The 23163-nt window shown below is 44.8% G+C and overlaps 1 protein-coding gene across 1 annotated transcript in view; it reads left to right on the top strand.

The window, feature by feature from the left end:
- Positions 1-22663, top strand: part of LOC306967016 (forkhead box protein O6-like) — a 43685-nt gene extending 21022 nt beyond the window's left edge. Inside the window, exon 2 of the mRNA XM_079561894.1 lies at positions 19459-22663. Within this exon, the coding sequence (XP_079418020.1) occupies positions 19459-21087 (1629 nt within the window). The 3' untranslated portion in view covers positions 21088-22663. The remainder of the gene's footprint in view (positions 1-19458) is intronic.
- The last annotated feature ends 500 nt before the right edge of the window (positions 22664-23163 follow it).

The raw sequence follows: 23163 nt of genomic DNA, 5'->3' as shown, positions 1-23163 counted from the left end.
GATGTGTTTTGCAGTCACTTTGTAGGCTGGACTACATCACATATCCACGGACAAATCCATTGTGCAGCCCTCCGTTGCACCTGCTCATTCATGTCCATGCAGATGTTCACATGCCACTTGCATTTCAGACCGGCTGCCATCCGTACACCTTCAATTTTTCAAGCGGCGCCTGGCGTGTGTCCAGGCTGCTTTGCTTTAACCTCATAATACGCTGTAGTGTTTTCATCAGGGGGACCGTAATGCTAAAGCTACACCGGGGGCATGTGCCAAAAACCCGAGCTCGCAAATGTTTCACTGGGGCAAATAAATTACAGGATATAGGCCTAATCTCGGCGATGCAAACAGATGGTCGCCGGACCTGCAAAACCTACTGAGTAAGCACACTGGAGGGGCATTAGCATTTGTGCTATAGCACGGCTAGCTCGGGCCCAGGCTGTTCTGTTCTGTGAAATGTCAGGCGCGTTGATACTTGTGTGGCGGCATATGGCATCTCTGAGTACAGGTCACCGAGCTGCAGGGCAACGGGCCGATCTGACTGGGACTCACGGCCGAATCTTTGGGATCAGTTCAACCCGAAGAGCCGTTCAAAACATGACTCACACACTCACGTTTATTTAGTAAGCCAGATGAAATACTACCTGGGAACTAATAACTCAAAAGTACTTATTTCAAAGAGTAAAAAAAAACAGTCCTGTAAGCTTGGAATTTGAATCAATCAACGTGCCCCTCAGGGAAAAAAAGAAAAAAACAAAAGTTGGGAACCACTGGTAGAGGCCGAAATGAAAATGGATATAACAGCTCAAAAAGGCTGCGAGATGAACATTAGCGCCGAAAAAGTGAACGACAGGGAGCTTATGTCTTATGTGTAGCGCACTCGTTTCACCTTGCTGCGGTTAAGAGTAGGTCAAGTAGCAATGATTCGCGGCGCATAGAGAGGACCGGCTTCGAGTGGGCGAAAATGGGAGCAATGTTCTGCGGAGGAAAGATGCAAGAGAAGAGGGAAAGAGAGAGGGAGAGAGAGAGAGAAAAAAAAAGAAAGATGGGCAAATATGGAAAATAAAAGCTACATATAGAATATAGTACGCCTAGTCAGGGCTTGAGGGATATTCTGAGGGGCAGGGAGGGTCAGCCTGGGAGTGAAAGCGCGGGGCGAGAGAAGTGAAGAGGGCCAGAGGGAGGGGGGGGGGGGATGGAAACGGGGCGCCGGGGGTCTTTGCGGCTGGGCGATTGCGTGACTGAGAGGAGAAAGTGCAGAGCGGTGTGTGTAATGCTCTCAAGACGGATATTAAGACGCGCTGGACGACTCATACGACCACTGCCCCGTGCTCCTCTTTCTTTCTTTCTTTCTTTCTTTCTTTCTTTCTTTCTTTCTTTCTTTCTTTCTTTCTTTCTTTCTTTCTTTCTTTCTTTCTTTCATTCTTTCTTTCTTTCTTTCGTCTCCTCCTCCTCTCTCCTCCATCCCGCTCCCTCACTCGCCGCTAATGATCCCCGCGTCCTGCCACACTGCTGTGACTACTGACTGATGCCCACTGACAGTCGCGCTCAGGCGGAAAGGAGGCAGCCCCCTTTTTCCAAGAGCGCAAACACACATACACGTACACACACACACACACATAAACACACTCATACACACACAACATAGGCAAAAGGTGAGGCACTTCCTCACATGCATGTATCTACTCAAAGCTGCTGACAGATGGGTATTTGCGCATCCATGGGGCCATCACCCACTACTCCACATAAAGCCACGCAGGCGCGCGCGTATAGGGGCCGCTCGGCAGTCACGCACTTATACTGTAAATATAACTCCATCCAGCTGCATCTGACATCAGGATATCTCATATGAAGGACGAGCGACAGTCACAGAGGTGATCGCGTGACATTCGGGCTTGGTAATGATAGCTTGGGGACATACAAAGTGGATTCATTTGTTTACTTGAAATGATTGCTGACCTACAATGTAAACATGACTCTAAAATACAGAATACTATAAGCTTTGTATTGAAAGATTTTGGTATAGATCTCTATTGTGGCTATAGTCTTTATGCAAGTGTTTCTGCGGTTCTTGCTAGAGTCAACATTAGAACTTACACAATAAGAAAATGTCATTCTAAAACGGGTTAAAGATATGTTTCTCATAATTGTATTGTATGTCATTGTTATTATGCAATTCTACTCGCAGTTGTAATGGTTTGGTAACTTTAGCTGCTTCTTGGCCAGAACTTTTAATCTCAATGGGACTTTCCTGGTTTATTGAAGTAAAACAATTTCTCTTATTGGTTCACATACACATATAATACGGTTTCTTTATTACGTACCATAACATTATACTGATTTGAACCAATTTAACTGCGCCAAATAGCTGACAACGTGTAAAGTTTGATATGTGCAGCCACTGAAAAGAGAATCTTTCAATGGATTGGATCAAGCAGCTTTTGCAACGTTTGAACATGCAATAAAAATAACATCGACAGTGGGTATATTGATATTGGCAAACTTTAACGTATTTTTCATTGGTACCAAAAAGCCACTGCAACTGTTTTCTGTAAAGCTTCTTAGAATTTGCTCAACGGCGTGATCTTTTGTATAATGAAAAGAAGTCTGGCATATATTTTGGATTTGGTACTTTGAATTGGAAAAGTTGGCACAGGCTTTGAAATATACTCACAAAAGTATCTTTCCCATAGTGATAAAACAGTCTGCAAAAACTAGCTGACACAAACTACCCTGTAATGCCTCTAGTTTTGGCAGTTTTAGGCGAATAGAGATTTAGATTTTTTTTTTTTTTTAGGTTGACTCAAAATTAGATTGTAAGACAACAGAAAAAAATTATTTTGTTCAATTACGCAGATTTATATCCTTGTCATTGGCCCTTCCTATACGCCTCTAAGTATGGGGCACCGTTCACTTGGCCCTTCTAATCCGACCAATCAGAGTCGAGGCCCGGATCATGACTGCAGCAGAGAGGTTAAGAATTAGGTCGCACCATTTCACTTCTCTAATTAGAAGAGAGAGCGAGAGCGGAGAATGTGTCTGTGCATGTGTGTCTATTTATGCAAGCGCATGCTGGGTGCACTTAATCCATAGGTGGCCTCTATGGTAATGGAGTACCCTGGGAAGACGCTCTCAGCGGCAATTCTTTAACACTGCTTATGGTTGTTAGTGCCAGGGAGGAAATGAAAAAAATGGTAATGGTAATTAGTCTAATAGATACCCTATTGTGTAATATGCCATCAGCTGGTCAATGGCCCAGCTTGTCCTAAACTGATGACAATAAGACTCTTTAGCACTTTATGATGATGGTCTGGATTGACTTATGTTAGACTGACAACAATGTGCATGCATTGGAACTACAGGCCATGACTTGAGGAAAGCACAGAAATCATGATGATGACGCACACTTATAAACATTTTCCTTTTCAGTCATGGTTAGGTCAATTTTCTTTTTTTTTTCTTCACATTAGTTTTAGGAATTACTCTGTTCTTCTAGTAAGATATGCAAGATCATTTTGAGAGTCATTTACTTTGGTCACGTTTCTGCAAGGTGGACTTTAATACATGGCATAATCGATATGTTCGGGAGCTGGACAGTGTTTAACTCACAGTGGGAGAAACAGTTAGTAGTTTATCCTGTGAGCGCTTAATAAGATGCGCGAGGCTGCGCGCAATGTTAATGTAAAGAAGAGGAGAGTGATGAGGAAGCGCTCGTTGTAGTCAGCGCCGTTTCATAGCACACCACGCCTTAGCCGACCCCCTTTTTCTCTAAGCGACGCCCTCAGGTGACCAGCGAAAGCACGGGGTCGGCCCTATTAGTCCGGCGTCTCATTATTCCTAAAATGTCCCATTGAGTAAGGGTTGAAAAATGAAATTAGGTTTTAACAAGAGTCCACTGACCTTAAGGTTAAGGCCATTGGTTGTATATGGCTCTCTAATCCACAACATAACTGGTTAGAGATATTGGACTAATAGCACCTCTGTTCAAAGGTACATTTTCAGAATAATGAGACGTCAGACTAATGGGTTGTCGGACCGAAACCACTGACGCACCGTTGTTTGTTCGCAAGATTCCAACTTTGCCTTGAGCAACGCTGTTGTTGCGCCAGCCGGAAGATCGTGCCCTGTATGTTTTACTTTGGCGCCTTTTAAAGGGGTGGAGTAGAAAGTATTACATTTATCTTTCAAACAAAATACTTCTCATGTAAAGTACAGATCCTCAAAAACCCTACACCGTACTTAAATAAATGCACTCTCTCTTTCTTGTTACCTGTATACAGTGGGGGAAAAAAGCATCCAATAGAAAGTCTATGGGGAACTGACCAAATATTTTTTTTCCCCACTGCATCTAGCCAGTAAAGGGATCCATAATGTTCCAATCCAAATGCACAACAGAGAATATTATTACAAGACTGTGGCGCAATATGACTTTCATATCAATTCCAACAGGTTATATTTTTAAGATTGAACACTGAAGCCCCAGACAGCTTATGAAACTTTCTGCAGTCATTCAATATGTTTACTTTTTGAACGTTATAGACTTGTTTTCAACGCTATAGCTGTGACCATAGATTGCCTAAGCATTCTGTTTATAAATGATCACAAACTCCAATTGCTGGTAGAGCAGTGTAAAACTTGCTAACCACATCCCTTCAGCTTGTGCCTCAAAAACACAATTATCCACATTTTGTGATCAGTTTGAAAGAGCAGGTCGAACTGCCGTGTTAATTATGTATGCCGAAACATTGACATTCACTTAAAACCTGCTCCGTGTTGAGACAGCGCTTTGGCCTTACAACTCCCTCAATGAATCGGTTTCGGGAGTTCTTCAAGACCACGTCTCATCGGGGCTCCTCGCTAACTTCTCCGTTGATAGAAATAGTACACGAGGTGAAAGCATTTTTGAGCTTGCTCTCGGTAAACCCCCCCCTACTGTTTGTCTTTCTGGGATGCCTCCATGCAGGGGGGCGCAAGGCGAGACATGCAACTTTTATCGTTTTAATGCACTTGCGCGCTTTTTGCTTTTTCTTTTTTTTCCGCTCATTGCGGGTTGTTTACGAAATTTAACATGACAAAGGAGCCGACCTTTTGTTCCCTAAGCAGCTGGATGCCCGGGAGAAGGACAACGCGGATAAACACTTGCATGTACCGGGAGTGATGAGACCAACTTATCGTTTTTTCTTTTTTTTTTATGTAGGGGAAAGTAGCAGTGCATGGGGCTCGCCTTAATTAAGTTTTCAGGAGGCTCTTGAAAGGTCATGGCATGCTTCTACACCGCACCGAATTTTAAGCCCCCCCACCCCCCCACCCCTCCTCCTCCTGCACCCCCCCCTTCATAACCTTCCTATTGCAATCTATCCAGTCATCAGCCCCCCATCTGTGCGCATTAGCCATTCATGAACACACTCATTAGGGTGGGAGTTCGAAGCGATTGTGTTCACTAGTCTGGGGCTGGAGCGTGGCGATTAATATTTCAGCATCTCCCGTTGAGGAGCTGAGAGCAACTTTGGTCCTCTCAGGGCTGGAAGAGTGAAAGGGAAAAAAAAAAAAACGCCGCGATGGTAGCGGTGGAGGTTCGCTCGCTGCACATCTACCACGTTGCCTCCATATTGCCGTTTATTGCGTACACAACTGAAATTTGGATGCGAAATCTCAGACAACTAGAAGGAATACTAATTCATGTTGACTTGATTGGGGGTATTTTTGTTCATGGAGAAAAAAAAAAAGAAAAAAAAGTGTGACACGACCAAGGAAGGAAGTGTTGTTGTTATTTTGTTGTTCAGGTAGCAAGTTTGAATTCATTTCTGTTGCAAATCACAAGACGGTGTTTGTTTCTCAACCGGGGGCTCGGGGAACCCTGGGGGTACGCGAGCACTTAGCAGGCGGAATGTGCAATTATTTCAGCTTTTAAAAGGGTGAAACTGTTGTATTTTTAAAAGTTAATATTGATTATTTTTCACAGCAACAGGTTTGGATTTGAGTGAACTTGATTTTTTTTTTTTTTTTAAAATGACAACTTCAATCTAGTCCCTTTAAGCCAGGGCTGTCCAAACTTTTTTCATGGGGGCCGCATATTGAAGTGTACATTGAACACATTGAAGTACATTGAAGTGAAAGGCCATAGATCGGTGGTCAGTGCCGCGAAACCTTTGAATAGCAGAGGTTTAAATTGTGCCCTATACCTTTATTTACGCTTAAAATCTTCATGCCAGCTCAGTCTCACAATTAGTTAGTTAGGTTAGAATTGTGTAGAATTATTACATTTCAAATAAAAAGGACCATCTCTGATGATGTGCGTGAGCCGTAATGAATCTGAAGCAGAGTATAACTCACTTTTTTTTTAACTAAAAGAATGGTTTTAATAATCATATAATGAGTCATATGCATGTACTGTATGTTCACTTTTAAACCTTGTTTTATGTTGTTAAGGTGAACGATCGCTCGTTAGAAAAATGTTCCCTAGTGCAGGTATTTTCTTTCCATTTTTTTTTTAAATATTGAGCCAATTTAAAAGTTGATATCGTCGATATTGTGACAGGCGCGGTCTGTGGCAGTTTTTACAGTAAAAGCAGCATCTGACATGATCCTGACATGTGCATTGACACTCTGAATGGCTGTGATACCAGCAGCTCATTTCATATTAACTGTGCATTTAGCTGTTGTCTGTCAGAAAGGACTATTTTCGTCTCCTTGTTGCTCTTGACAGATATCTGTCTTCGAAACAAGACGCGCTTCTGACAGCTCGGATTTGACATTTACCGCATCAGAAGTTATTTTAGAAGAGCATTTTACTTAAAGCTATATTCCTCCAAATCTCCTTCATAGCGCACCTCCGAACATTCTCTCATCCCACGTCAAAACCATGAGGGTCCACCTTCTTTGATTCAGTCATTGTCGGTGTGCAGGCGCTGTCAAAACTATCATTCATTTTCAGGACAATTTTTCAGCCATTGCTACAAACAATACATTTACAGCAGTGTAGAACGATAACCACTGGGAAATCACCACGATGAAATGAAATAAATGGGTTTCAATTGCTTGAATTGAGGTCTTATTTTTCAGTTGGTTTGGACTAGCCTTAGAAATAAGATTGAACAAAGACCGAGGAATGTAAGAGAAATACCATTATGTTTTAGATCAATATCGCATTTTCTAAGTGTGATAAAGATGTGTTTGAGATTTTTTACCAAAGACCTTGAAAGAAAATGTACAATGCCCCCAGTTTAAGATTGCATTTCGATACTTAAATAGTACTATATGATCTGAAAATCTGATTCACATTGCATTATTGGATAGGCTTCCCTTCCCGCCCCTCAAAAATTGAAAATGGCTTCTGTCTCTATCCATCACCCCTACCTTCTATATACAATTGCACTGAACCAGGCCGTCCCTGCTTGAGGAGGCGACTTGGTTATTCTCTGTAACTATATCCACACCCGCAGGCATCACTCACAGCAAATTGATGCTCCCCTTCTTTCAGATCGTACGGCGACGGCAAATTTATGGGAATATGAAGCGGCCAGGGGTATCATGGGTTATCAGCCTGTCGATATCCGCGGCACCGCTCGCCGATACCGAGAGCTATGGAGACTGAACTCAGCTGGGCTTCGTTCCATAAGGTCTCGCTTTCAAATATGCCGAGATGCGGGCGAATTTGAAAACATGCAACCGCGCGGCTATTGATGTCATTTCAACACGCAATGCCCAGAAACGACCACAGAAATACTGCGAGAAGTCAAGAGGGCCAGTGTGATGAATAATTGTGTAAGAGCCAAATGTGCTGAGTGGATGTTTATATTTGGTGGGTTTAACGTAAAAGAAATGGACTTGTCTTCAGGGCTGGACAGTTAATTGTAATGAAATCATAATTGCAAAGGTTACAATTATACATGCAATGATTTTCCTGATTTCCATGTATGAAACCTGAAAAAATAATCATGTTTAAACCACTATAAACATGCTCTGGAATGCTATATTTGTATTCGTTAGCAGTTTGTCTGAGTCTTTTCTCAAACGTCTCCTGGGTGTGCCGAATGTGTATGTCCTTGAACATAATTTTGATTATGAAACATAAATTGCAAATCTCTATTGAGAAACAACAACAACAAAACAAAACCAAAGCAAAATTGCAATTGGATATTTCTTTCTTACTTGCTCTTATCATAATCATTGGTTGAAACATTGGGTATCAACTTAAAGTTTCAAAACTTTGGATATGGTTTAATTGACACAAATGCTGCTACACACACGAGGCCAAATGATTTACAATTCTGACAAAGCATTGCAATCAGATTTGGGACTTGTTTTGAAACAGGCTCATACATTAAAGGGATTATACAGGGTTTAAAAATGTTAAAATGAAGTATTTTCCTACAATATCCTTGTGTGTAGAATGAGCCCAAACCTGTTCACCACAACTGCCTCCAAAATCCTGCACTGTCACTCAAAGGTGTTACTTCTGGTCCAAAGTGCCATCACGCACGAGCTTAATATAGAAGCTGCAATTACACGTAAGACCTGAGGTGGCAGTAGTGAGTACAAAAATGACCAAGTTGCATTTAGTCCCTTTAAAGCTGATTATGGAACTTTTTTTTTTTTTTGTGTGAAAAATTTCCAGTGAGTATTTGACCTTTCAGTGACCCAGTGGCTCTTTAAGGGGCTTTACTTTCGATCAGTTCTATGATGCTCCAAGATCAATTTTATTTAGAGTTTCTGGTTGATTTTCTCCGCTGATGGACCCTGTCACCCGAAAACCTTCAAAGCAACTGATCCCGGAGCGTTGTAGAGGCCACTGTGATCTCATGCTCACCAGCCATTGGGTCACAAAAAGGTCAATTACGCACAAATATATATTTTCCGTATGCTCCGTAATGCACTCTTTTCCTTATCCGTAATGCACTCTTATCTCATCCTTCTGCTTGTCTTATTTCCATTGAGATCTTTGCAAAGGAAATACGACCGAAACAACTGCAGCCATAGTTTATTGTGACTAATTTGGCAGCTGAAACTCCGATGATGCATGTTTTTTGGATTGAATTAAGACAATAAAAAAAAAAAAAGTCGGACAAAACGGAAACAATAAAAAATACTTCAATGAGTTGTTGGCGTCGCCTTCACAAAATAATGAAGTTGCAAAATTGAGTAAAAGTGCTTATGCTAAAAAATCTAAAATACACTTTGGGTTTGACGTCTACTAGTCGAGATGACAAAGTGGTCTGGCTTGACATTATTAAAAAAAAAAAAAAAGAAAAGGACAATCTGCCGGTTCTGTGGGAATAAAATTGGATAAGCTTAAAGTCTCTGGCAACAAAGTTAAAAATAGCTTCGCCTTACCTGTCGCTGGCATTTCATTCTAACAACACGCTTAATTTTCAGAGCAGGAGATATTTTTAAGACTTTGTTGTTAAGTAAATGCTACGAGTTATTATGGACGCTGGCATGTATCTGCAACCTTACCCGCACTTTCAACACAGTGTTTTCCAAAATGGCCACATGATCACTCCTATAATACCGCTAAAAGCTCAAAAGTATACTTGGTTTTCACGGATCAACATTCTGCTCTAAACAAAACGTAGCCGGAGAGGAGTCCTCAAGGTCAAGGGTGGCTTTACGGATGCTTCCAAGGGAGGATTGTCTTGATACAGCCTTAAACTACCCCTAAGCTCCACCATTTAGATCCCAACCAATTCTGGGGAGAGGGCCTCTTTGACTCTCTTTTGTTCCCCCGCGATCCTCGCCCACCTCTGCCCTTCTCTTGGCCCCTCCCACTTGCACTCCAAACCCTCTCTTCCCCATACTCTGCTTTCTATTCTAAGCATACCATTCACCCATCTTTGTCTCTCGCATAGGTGTCCAAATAAGTGGGAGTGCACGGGCTGTGCGTGAGTAAGTGGAAGTCTTGCGGCTCGCCTATTCACCGGGAGCGCTGGGGTTTTTGGCGCCCGCGCTCACCGAACGCTAATGAAGTTCTCCCTGTACCTTTCCGTAGCCCTATTAAACCGCTGCCCCCTGCCTCTACCCACTTCACCCCCTCCTCCCAGACCCCCCACCCCCCCCCTCTCGCCTTGTCTCTCCCCGAGGGACCGGGTTGGCAGGGAGCAAAGCAGGGCTGCTATGGCAACAACAAGGAAACCCTCCCTCCTCTCCCACAGGTCTCCTTAGCAACTGGTAGCTTGGCATCGCGGTAATGAGTGTGCCCGGTGTGCCAGGCTTTGTGTCACGCCGGCTTGTGTGCGCCGCTGGTACCGCGTGCGAGCGCGCGTGTGCATAGGTGTCTCTCTGTGTTTGAAGGCTTTTTGTGGCGTGTTCTCCGCAGGTTGCCAACGTGCTGGAGGTGAGATTTACAAGGTGTGATGACAGGATTTGAAACCACTACTCTGGGAGAAACAGGAATACTAGTGAGGCTTATTTGGTGAAAATTTGGATCAATAAAAAAAAATTGGGGGGATTGTGTTGGATGTTAGGAAATTAACTTCTTCAGACTTCCATCAAAAAAGTCGGGTGTAAGAAGAAGCTCCTGTGGAACTCTTCATGTTAATTTAAAAAGGCAACGGAATCAAGTTAGAGATTTTTTTCCTTTTTCCTTTTTTTGTTTGCCTTACCAACCACTTTTGAATATCCTTGCTGTCGATCAGATGGATAAGTGGCTCTACAACTGTAGTATGTGTGGACTCAAGGGTCAGCTGCAATTTTAGACGTTATTACTTTTATTCAACATCATTTCATTATGCTTGGGGAGGTGTGGTCATAACTTATTGTACTTGCTGTTTACACTTTTGTGAGTCATCAGGTCACAGTAGCATTAACAAAACCTTGCTGCTGACTTGATTTTCTTCATGATTTTCAACATTTTCTACCGATGCCATGGTTTCTCCAGTCTTCCCCATAGTGGCCAATTTGTACACGGACGAGGTGAAGAAGAGGGCACGACCCCCCCTCCCCCCCCCCCAGTCATTGGTTCAGATATGTGGATGATACATGGGCTAAAATCAAGAAACGAAGACGTGGAGTCATTCACGGAGCATATTAATGCATGATTCAAACATCCAGTTTGCACGTGAGGCTGCCAAGAAAAATCACTTGGCTTTCTTGGACTGTTATCTGACCACAGGAGAGAATGAAAAGCTTCAAACGGAAGTGGACCAGAAACCCACCCACACTGACCAATATCTGCTCTTTGATTCAAACCATCCGACTCTACAACAGATAGCTCAACAAGTGCTTAGAAGACATAGAATTAGTATACCATGTCCAGGAAGAGCCTCGCAGTTCGTGGGTGCGCGAGACGGTCACTTCAAAGAATCTAAAGATTAAACAAAAAGAAAGAAGATACAAAACAAACAAGAAAATAGCCTGTAGGAGAAAGAATGTGGCTGTCAAACAGAGTAATGTAGAGCATTCCGATCAGTGTAAGGGAGAGTGCAGTGAACAGTACAGAGGGGAAGCAAAGCGGGTGCATGTGGTCACATATTTTATGAAATACTGGTTAATTCCATGTCATGTTTGGAAGTACTGGAGTCTGAATCAACAACTAGGACTATAGACAAAAAAGAAGGAGTGTACACAGACAATGATAGGTTCCCCAACTGGTGGTGTTGGGTCATAGAGAGTATGCAGACAATGTCACAGAATAACAGCAGCGTGGGAAAGCCTGATGACTGTCAATTCTGAATTTGTATTATTCATTTTTGACTCACCGTTTAGAATGAAAATGTTGGAAGTCTGAATAGGCAGAACACAATTCACAACATTTGGGAAAGTACAGTAGGAAACTTGCCAATAAACAAAACTTTACTGTTGTTGTTAATAATATATTTTATTTCATTGCAAAACCAATGAGAGGTCTGCACCAAATGCGACCAAATCTGGCACTTGCTCCTTGCTTCCTGTGTGCTCCGGTGCAAGTGTTGCGCAGATGTGTGGCTTAGTGCGTTTTCACGGAGGGAGATTGTGACCATTCTTGTCAGTGCTGTGAAATTGAAGCAATTAAAGGGACAATCTGATGAATTTTGCATGCCATGTGTACGGCTGCCTTTGAGTTTGCTGCTCTGCTGAAATTAAATTAAACGCTGAGAATGGTGTTTATTAAAGTGTGATCAGAGGTGTGCACTGACCTTTAGAATGTGGGAAATGAGATTCTCATTGTTATGAATGAGATTATGTGGAGGCCGAGTGTGAAAAAGCCCAAGCCTGCATTGATTTCATTGTTGGCCAACAGTTTCTTTGTATAGAGCAGGGGGAGGTTTCAATATAATCAAATCCACACTGTGCCTGTTTGCTATTAAATGGACTGATACAAAAATATAGACACTCAGGCGCTCACATAAATGCAGATTGACTTGCAAATGCTCGCACACATGCATATCTGGCCCATCTTGTTAAAAAAAAGCTGTAAAAGCCTCTCCACAAATGTGTTGGTCTCTAACAAAGGCATGGCAGGCCCAGTGGAAAATGTTAGTTTGCTCCCTAGACGAGGTGTGAAGTGCGAGCAGGCGGCCGGCCCCACAGGTTGCCCAGCTCAAACACCTGTTGTGTGAATGCGCAGTGGGAGTGTGTGAGCTCAGCCTCCACTCAGGTCTCCATGGAACAGCCACACCCGTCCTTTCTTTAGCACGCGCTGGTACTGCTGCTCCCGCGGTGGCTCCCCCGTTCAGTGCGTGGGTGTCAGACGCAGAGCCCAGATTGTGTCCCCTTTGCGCCCACCGGAAACACTCGACTGTCTCTGGCATCGGACAAGCGGATTTTCCGATCCCCTATCCGGGTCTCAGATGCTTCGCTAATCTGTCAGTTTCTATTTTTACTCACCAAAGCTGTGGCAGCCCGGTGCTGTCCCAGACCTCGCCACCCCGATGCCAACCTTTCGCTTGGCATCACGGCTGATGAGTTGCCTACCATTGGCTGCAATTATTGCACAGTCAGCCAGGATTCCCCTCTAACTCCAATGTGCCTTTCCACTGCTACTTCCTGCATGCTTTCATGCGGCTAGACACAACACACACTTACCATTTTTAGCTTTTATTTTAAATGGCACTCCTGCTGTGAAGTGGAACAATGGGGTCAGATACAGAACGCCTTTCAGTGATTCCACAGTGCACAGTTATTCAAGTGCAATGACAGCCAAGAGAAGGCACATTTGAATTGGGTTGGTGTTCAGATTAAGTAATGTTTCACCCAGAATATGCCAGAACAGCTTTTGGCAAAAAGCCTTGCTTAAGAAGAAACAGATTGTTGTTTTACATTCCATGTATTTCTTTCAAGAATTTACAAATACTGCCAATTCCGAGAGACCCCGCAGTGATACACTGATAGATACAATTCCTAATCCACAGTTTATTTTCCTGTCCAATGAGGGCTGTGATGTACCTTGCATGCCAATGCAGTCGTGACCACTGCTGTGGAGGCGATGATGGCATGTGGCAGAGAAGTAACTGTTTCTCACCTCCTAATAAAAGAGACTCCTTTTTAATCTTTTCAATTTGATTGCATTCCAGAACCGGCCTGTCTGCCCATCTGTCTCTCTTAAAGAAGCCTCCTAAAGGGATTTTAATCATCTGACGCTGAGCTTCTCCGGCAAATAGCTAAATATCTCTTTTTCTCTGACACACATTTTCCCTCAGACACATACACCCAAAACAATTAAAAAATTACTTTGTGTTCAGTCTGTCATCGGAGCCACATGCCCTATCCATATCTAATTGGCCATATAATCTTTGCTCCTTTATATAAATCTGTGCAGCCATTAGCTCTCTCAGTCCCACTTCAGGTCCTCCTCAGACACAGAACATTCCCCCGACCCCATCCCTATTAATCTACATGGCTCTAAATTCTTTATTTGCTTCAAAGGGACAACGCAAGCCGTGACATCAATCACGGAAAGCGAATATTTAGCCGGCACTAATTTCCACCAATAGCCTGGAGACAAGCTTAGCTGACAAAACTCATTCCTGTGCTGAACAAAACTGCCAGTGTTGAAACCTCCCCTCCCCCTGATCTCTGCTGCCTTTTGCACAGGCAAAAACGGCATCACAATAAATGCAGTTAGCGCTTCTGTTGCTCCCCCTTGATTTGGGCTTATCAAATGAATGTGCCCCATAGAGGTGTACCCTTTGACGGCACATAATGGCTCCATTCTGCTGGAAATGGTTGGGTAATACCAGTCGAGTGAGGCAAACGGCTTTACCCGGTGCCACTACATGAACAGCTGCTGTGTTCTGAGGCGGGCATGCACACCACACTGCTTCACCCTTGAGGTTGTTTCAATCGGGTGAGTGCTTTCTTTTTGCCCGTTCCCAGACCCCACTCACGGGCCATAGTTTCTCACTCAGTTCTGTTTGAATGAGTGCACATTGGCCACAAGATAGGTCCTTTAAAGCATTTGACCTGTTTCCTTACCCCTCTGTTGGTGAGCATGTGAGTGGGTGAGAGTAAAAGAGTGAAAGCACTTTAAAGGGGTGTGGGTGGGGTTCTCATGGATGAGTGTGGGAAGAATGGGGGGCATTTTAAGGGCATCGCTTTGTGCGGCTCCCCGGGGGCCCCTTGCTGTATTTTGACATTCCCATCACCCATCCTTGTATCCAAGTTCTGGTATTCTCTTCAGGCCCAGCTGCCATCGTACCATAGTGTGCGGACCCCACCCCATAAAAGAAGCATACATTTCGCCTCAGTGTCTTTTCTTCTTGGAAAAAAACGAGAGGTGTGCTGGGCATCAGGCCAATGTGGTGGAGTTTGTAAACCGCACTCGGAGCACCTATAATCGGCTCGTAATGCAGGAGCAGTTCGTTATACACTGGTTTGCACTGCACTGATAGCTTCGTATTAAACGTATCGACTCCAAACTTCTAATAAGAGACTCTGACAAAAAGAAAAATAATGGGAGGACTAAAGCAGCGTTTTCTCTTACCCTATTGAACTCACTATATTCATACATAAAAAAGTCCACAATGCTGTTTCTGCGCCACACGTGTACTATCCAAAAGCGTAAGTAGCCAGTGCTTTTGATCCAGAGAACTTTAAATGGTGCCGACGGTGGTAGAGCGGGTCGTCCCATGGTTGGAAGGTCGTGGGTTCGAATCACAGCTCCCGCAAATGCAAACTGTCGTTGTGTTCTTGGGCAAGACACTTCACTCAGCTTGCCTCCAGTGTCTGCGTACATTGGCGTATGAATGAGAGAGTGAGTGGGTGACTGGTTCCTTACTGGGAAGCGCTTTGGGCCTGATAAAGGTAGAAAAGTGCTGTATAATTTGAGTCCATTTACCATTTAAAGCCACGCAGCAGAAAATGCCAATTCATTAAACCGTTGCAATACTAAAAAAACATATACGATATAGCGATACCAAACACGAGGCTATTTTTGCTGTGGGTTTTCAAAATAAAGCAGTTGGAGGAGGTCCTGATGTATACTGAGGTCCCGCTCGCAGCATATGATATAATTTTCCTTCTGTTTCTTGGATGAAATGTTAGTGAGGCTTTAATATAATAATTAATAATTGCCTAAAATCAGGATTTTGGACCTTAAGGAGACTTGACCTCGAGCTGACTGTCTGTTCTCCCACAGAGGCAACTTTGTTCACCTTAATTAGCTTTGATTGGGACATAAAGATTCCCCTTTGCGTTGTAGCTGAATGAGTCCCATCAGTCTGATTTAGTGGTGCTTGTTGATAGCACTACTGACAGCGTGACAGCAAAACAAAGAACTCACACCGCTACTTACGGCTCTGTCAGTGCTCCCCACTACTGCGGGACCGGGGCAGGGCTTCTCTCTGCAGAGGTCCACCCTCCGGCTCATTCATTATTTAGAGGCCTCTCTATGTGGCCCATTGTATTAAAGGGGTATGATTTGAATGTGAAGTAGCTCCGTGGACTCGGGCGTGATGTGTGTGCTCCTCCATCTACGTATGTTTCTATAGGATTCATTCATCAGCTTTTGCAAGGCGGTGGGTTGTATGAGAATTTCCATTATATGAATATTTAATACATAATAAAGTTTTCAATTTTATTCTGCTCGAGGGGTAAAATATCAGGCAACGCTAACCCTCAAGGACAGAAAGGTAGTTGATGTTTCTAAACTCACATCACCTCACTCACAAAAATGGCGCTACAACACTCAAATACACACTCGCTCAAAATGGTTTAACACGATCCTATTAAGACTTCACAGTAGCCATATTCCCTGCCTCTCACATACTCTTTTGCTGTATTACTATTGGATCATAGCATGTTCTGGCTGCCTGCTGTGTCCGTTGTGACCTGGCATGGCTCTGTATGAGACACCCAGCTGGGAGTGCCCCTGAATCAACTTGGGATTAGCCAAGGATTGTCTGGGATTACTCGGGGATGGAGAAGGATTAGCAGTGACTGCCTGTTTCGGGGGCGTGAGGGCCATAGGATGTCCAAATTGCCCCTGACTCAGACTCAGGCAACAGGAGGTGAACACAGCCACACCCACGCCAGAACCACCTGCAAGCTCGAGCTATTCTTAGCTTCTGTTAGGCACACTCTGACAGGAAGGAAACAGAGAGAGAGAGAGAGAAAAGTGGTGAAAAGCAACAGGACAGGAAGCCACCAGATCGCAGGGATGCTGATGCCATTGCTGGCCACGGTCCGAAATCTCTCAAATCTCTCTAGCAGGTGGATTCATCAGATAAAGAGGGTTAGGGACGATGACAAATCCCCTCAAGTTCAGTGGGACTGCTCTCCCCTCATTCGAAAGGATAAATCGAGATTTGAATCTAACAGGTCACACTAAATTGCATCATGAAGTGGTTTGGCTCTTAGGAAGATGTCCCATATACAGAGCAGTATCATGAATGGCGTGAAGCATAGGATTACACAACGCCAGGCTCATAGCAAAATGGCCCAAGTCATACAGTGTTTTAGGGTCTTTGAAAAAACACATTTTAACACATAAAGATGACTTGGACTGAAGGTATTATTGTTTAAATAAGCGAATGATCTGATTGGTCGAGGACATCTAACATTTCACACAAAGTACCACCTCCTCAAATATTTCACCTTCCATGTTCCACCAGTTCTAGATCAAGATTAAATCAGAACTGAACCGAGACATAGAATGGTCTAAAATGAAAATAGTCAGCAGCGCATTCTGCTACGTTTTCAGGACCAAGGTTGGCGAACCCTTCTCCACCTGGACGCGAACTGTTTGACCCTCTCCCCTGGGGCAGGAGGCTATGGTCCTTCCCGCCACGTGAACAGCTTTTCCCCCTCTGCCATCAGACGTATTACACTATTTTATTTTATCTCGCATGCCCTCTTTCACTTACATTTATTGTATTACTACTTCACTGACAATGGCAACACAACCCGTTACCTAAGCATCATCTGTGGCCATGAGGTTGACAATATATTTTTTTTCCGCGGGAGTTGATGAGAGTGATCCGGCGCGTTCGGATAGGTGCGTGATTGGGCCGGGGTGAGACAGGGAGTTGGCGCGGCACGTACAGGGGGAGCCGTCAGAAGCAGGAGCGGGCATCCCCTGCGGACCCGCACTGCCAAGATGAAAGGCTGTTTAGTGTCGGAGCAGCAGCATCAAACAACCGCCTCCTCTCGCATCCTCAACCCCATCCCCCCCCCCCCCCAACCCAAACCCCCCACCCCCACCCTTAGCACTACACTCTCTCCTGACTCGCGCCACAATATGATATAGTTCTGCCGCCGCACGTTTACCCGGTCGCCATGGTTACCCAGCGCCGGGAGGTGTCACAACAAGATAACCCGAGGAGGCATTCGCGGATCACCTGAATTCAGTTCGCCTCCAATTTATATGCCGCAATTTCATTTATTTGTTTCCCCCCGCCGCGCAATTCGGCGGGAATACAAATAATCCGCAACATAATGGAGAATGGCAGAAGTATGAGTACCCTCAGTCTGTTAGATCCTATTGTACCTGGATATTCCTGAACCACGGGGGTCGCTTTTTTTTTTTTTTTTCCCTTACCGCTTCAATGTCAAAACGCCTCACCGCAACAAAGAAGGAAATTGCATCCACAGATTCGGTAGCACGTCAAGAACCCTAAGCCTTCGGAAACCCTTGAGATGGAAATAAAATATGAAAAACTGAACGAGCGCGCGCACATAGCAGTGTTGAGGATAATGTAAATGTATTTGTTGATGAACAGCGCAAATTGAAAGTAAAAGTGGGAAATGACAGCTTTGTGGTTGAGGGGGGGGGGGGGAGAAGAGCAGAAACATAATTGAAAATCACGCAAAAATAATGTACTTAGCGCTCGGTGACAATATGTTTAAAAAAAAAAACGGATTTTGATGAAGACAGAGCGAGGAGGGATGGGGGAGATTGGAAGCGACGGTTGATGTCAGAGGGTGGGATTCATCCATTAGTTTCCTATCCTCCCTGCTCGTTCTCATAGTGCGCCCCCTCGTCCTGTTACAACTGTGGAAAGAGACAAGGCTGGCACTAAGCCAGACTGGCACCCACATCAAACGTACAGTACGCCCCGCCGCAGCAGCTTACACCGGGCTGGCTGAAGGCAGGAGTAGAGGAGGACAGATGGATTGATGGAAATGAAAGTGGGTGGATTGACGTTCATAGGGAGCGCGCCTCAAGACTGACTCCCAGGTCGTTTCAGGTTGGCTGAGGTTGACAGGGTCTTGCTCGGTGCCAGCTGTAGCTGTCTTTCAAAATGTGTTTGTGTTTTCCAGCGCCAGCTCAAATTTCTAAAGCTATGACACCGGTTGACACTGATTGAATAAACTACAGAGATCTTACCTGGCTGAGTATTTTATTTATTGAGTAAAGACAATGAACTGCCACAGCGACCCGGCACAGCTGCGATTTAGTCAAAGACAGTGTGTCAGATGTAATCATTTGTCATCAAGGACACACTTTCAAGTTTGCCAGCATCACTCTGCCTCTGTGGGACTATGAAGCTATCGCATAACATTGGCAAATCCTCATTTCCCTGAGCAGGGTGAAACATAGAAGTGTGGTGTCATAATGAAGTATGTCCGATGCCAGAGACGGTCGAGTACCTGGGATCAAATGATTCAAGACCTAAAGGTGCAATAGTCTGAATTTATGACTGGTTTGAATTGCAACGTTTTCTATTATAGTACATGTTTTCATCACATGATTAAGAGTCTGGGTAACATTACACCTATGATCCTGCTCCAGTAATACACTGTTATCAATGTTGATCCAATAGTAAAATGACACTGAATGTAAAAAAAAACAGATAAATAAGAAATGAAAGGACCAAATGAAATGATTCAAAATGAGTCTAAGTCTTTCAGTTTGTCCTTCCTTTTGCCAACCTTTTGCGTTTTTGGGTTAAAACAGCAAATGTATGTTCGTATATCATGAGCTTTAATCTCTCAAGTCTGTCCCACCAAAAGTTGTCTCAATTTTAGAACCTTTTGAGGTGGTTACTATAGTCAAACTGTGAATTTCAACTCTTCTGATTGTGCTTCTTTTTTTGTCTCTCTTTGCAGAACTCTATCCGACACAACCTGTCCCTCCACACGCGGTTCATTCGAGTCCAAAACGAGGGAACAGGCAAGAGCTCCTGGTGGATGCTGAATCCAGATGGAGGGAAAATGGGCAAGGCTCCTCGTCGCCGGGCCGTCTCCATGGACAACAGCACCAAGTACCTGAAGAGCAAAGGGCGCATCAGGGGCAAAAGGGTGGGCCGCCCCGGCATCGGAGCTGGCGCTTCTGTGGTGGGACTCCAAGGATCACCGGACCATGGCAGCCCCCCTCGGAAGGTCCTCCAGGGGACAGGGGTCTCGTCTGGGACGGATGGAGAATTTGATGCATGGACAGATCTCCACTCCAGAGCAAGTTCGTCCGCTTCTACGTTAAGTGGACGCTTGTCGCCCATTCTCGCCGAAGGAGAGGCAGGAGAACCAGAGGAGGGTGGGCTGTCCTGCTCCACTTCCCCACACCTTTACCCCTCACCCACCAGTGCCCGCTCTCCGTCGATGGGGGCGGGGAACCACTGTCCATCCTTGGAGCAGCTGCCGCAACTGGCCAGTCTTACAGGTGCCATCAGCCTGGACGAGCAACTCATGGATGAAGGCTACCACCATCACCACTCGCATCACTCTTCGGTTGGACGGCACAAGCACCAAAGCCCGGTCTATCACTACAGCTCTGCAGTGAAGGGCTCTTATAGCGCTGGTGTTTATGGAGGCACTGGCATGGGCATGTTACGGCACCACTCGCCCATGCAGACCATTCAGGAGAACAAGCCAGCGAGCTTTTCTGGAACCATGCGGGCATACTCCAGCACAAACGCTCTCCAAAGCCTGCTAACATCCAACGGGCAGTACTGCACCAAGGACATGATGTTAGGGCAGGAGAGAGAGAGCCACTCCATGATGAGCCAGAGCAGCAATGGAATCGGCTCCAACCATCACAGTCACCACACCGGTCACCTCAACGGCCCCAGCCATAACGGACCTCACAGCCACAGCAGAACTCAGAGCCATACTGCCAACCACAACCACAGCTCACCTCACAGCCTGGCGCACAACGGCCACGGGCTGAGTCAGACCCACACACCGCCTCGGGCACAAGCGCTGGCCCCCCGGGGGAACAATCACCTGCACACCTACAGCCACAAAGCCCCCTACTTGTACAGCCCCCCATCACATGCGCACCTCCCGGCCACCACCACACTCCCCCCAAACCCCGCGGGCATGCTCGGTATGCCCCAGGACTCCTGCCACGTGGCCACTGCTCCTCACCCGCGGCACAACCATTACCCGGACCCACAGCACCAAGGCATGACCAACGGACAGTACCACCACAGCCAGGGAATGGGGGGCAGTGGCAATGGCAGTTTCCACAGCTACGACCAACACCTCCCGCACGAGAGACTGCCCGCGGACCTGGACATTGACATGTTCCACGGGAGTCTAGACTGTGACGTGGAGTCCATCCTCCTCCATGACATCATGGACTCTGGGGAGGAGATGGACTTTAACTTTGACTGCTCGCTTGCCCAGGGCGTGGGCATTGGGATGGGCATGGGCATGGGAGTGACTATGGGGATGGGCATGAGCGGACTGGGAGGCCCGCCACAGGCCCACAGTAACCAGAGCTGGGTGCCCGGTTAAAGTTATCGCATTGTAACCATGTTTGTTACCCATATCGCACTGTGCTTAAGTCTGACATTCTAAACTAGGGGACCAATACCCTCTCTTTGCCGTCCTAACTGCTCCTCGGTTGCCCCTCCTCTGTTGCTCCTCTTCTCCCCTTTGAGAGATTCAGTTCATGTCACATTAAGTTTTTCCTTAGATCAGCTATACTGTGATGACAATCTCTCAGCTGTGCTCGCCCAACTTTGTTTCTCATCTGCCATGAGAACTAAATTCTCAATGCACTTTATTGCAAGTGGGTCACATCTCCTAGTGCTGCACTTCCTCTGAGCGCACAGGCAGAGTTTGGCATGTTTTGTACGGTGGCTGCAGCCTTTGACAGGAACAAATGAGGAAATCACAAGCTCCGTTGATAAAGTGTCACAACTTGGCATCAAATTAAAATTGGAAGCCTCTCCCTATATGCAATCATTGGCAGCTAGGTGACACGTTTTAGACGTATTTTGACACTCCCTAATCGCAAGTTATCTGCTCTTTACAAGAATTAACTTTCAACTTGAAAACAATAATAATAAATAAATAGCAGTGTTGCCTGTTATTCAAATCTGACTTGTTTTTGGATGTTTTTCTGATCCTCACTCATTAGCACTTAGGCTTCTCTCTAAAATCGGATATTTTGTTAACTTTTTTTCTCTTTTTTTCCCGCCCTTCATTATAGAGCGTTGTCACCATATCATTAAATCAAGTCTTTGATTATGGGCTAGCATTCAATTTGGTGAATTAAAATGTCATATCCCCTCGTTTCACCTGGGCTTTTTGCAGTAGCTTTTTGCCCAGCCCTCTCCCTCTTCCCCTCAGTCCCATTCCCCCCTCTCACTCTCACTCTCTCTCTCGTGTCTCTCTCTCTCTCCTGCCACCGAAGACAAAGTAACCATTCTTCACACCAGGCCATTAATGGCGCTTGATTGAAATTCAGCATCTTGCTTTTAATCTGCAAAGTGATGCTGCAGCGATGCGTCATTATTGAGAATCTAACGCATTGTCCTCCCATCTCTCACCCCTGGCTGTCCGTGCCGGTGCTCGCCTCGCCTGGCCTCGCCGACTGAATGTGCCAAGAAAGTGAGACAAAACTGTGATTAACGCCAAGTCGCTCTCCGCCGCCTGCCACCGCGCTCCGAGGATGCCAATGTCACTGTCCACTTGCCTGCTATAGCAAAGGGTTCAGAATAAAACAAGGAAGGTAGAAAGAAAAGTACTGCCAGTCTTTTTATTCCTTTTCTTTTCGTGTGTGTGCCGTTGTGTCAGAAAATAGATAGTACGGCATTGAATTCCATCGCCTTTTTTTTTTTTTTTTAAATCAGTATTTTGTGTTCTTTTTCGTTTCAAGTCGACAAGTTTGGGATTAATCAAAGATGCAAAAAAAAAAAAAAGGAAAGGAAACAATCAATCTGAAGAGCCATTTACATGACGATAGTTTGTTGAAAATAACAAGATATTACATGACTCTCATGGCACTAGGCAGATCATGCAATAACACAAAAAATGAAAAAAAAAAAATGGGACACACGGAACCGGTGTTAAAATAGGATATTATGGGTGAATCGTACTAGTTAATTGCCAATGAATCACAATCACAGTTTGAATAGGACAATGATGCAATGAATGAGAAAGCACCTTTAATTTGCAAACAACAAAAAACAACTTCTTGGGTAAATGCTATCCCTGTAGTTTAGGGGTATGGGGACCTCAGAATAAAAAAAAGAGAGAAGTCAGTTTTAATGATGTTTTTCCGGTGGCTTTGACAGTATTTTAGCTACATTTTGAACATAACACTCTAAATACTGAATAATCTATGTTTAGTTGCTCACTTTGCTCAAATTTTGGCAGGATCATTGAGTTAGGGGGTACTCGAGTTAGGTTGGGAACTCCTGGTTTAGACTACTGCAAACTTCTTCTGAAATGCACAATTATTCTTGTGTTACGTTCGCTTTTGTTCCTACTCTCAAATGTTTACGCTGGATGTGTGTAAAAGCTACACTGTCAACAGAATCACAAAGAAAACTGAAAAGAAACTCACAATTTGATATTACCCAC

This window comes from Gobius niger (assembly GCF_951799975.1).
Source record: "Gobius niger genome assembly, chromosome: 8".
NCBI lineage: Eukaryota > Metazoa > Chordata > Actinopteri > Gobiiformes > Gobiidae > Gobius > Gobius niger.
The sequence above is the reverse complement of the archived record's forward strand: the minus strand, read 5'-3'. Positions and strand labels throughout refer to the sequence as shown.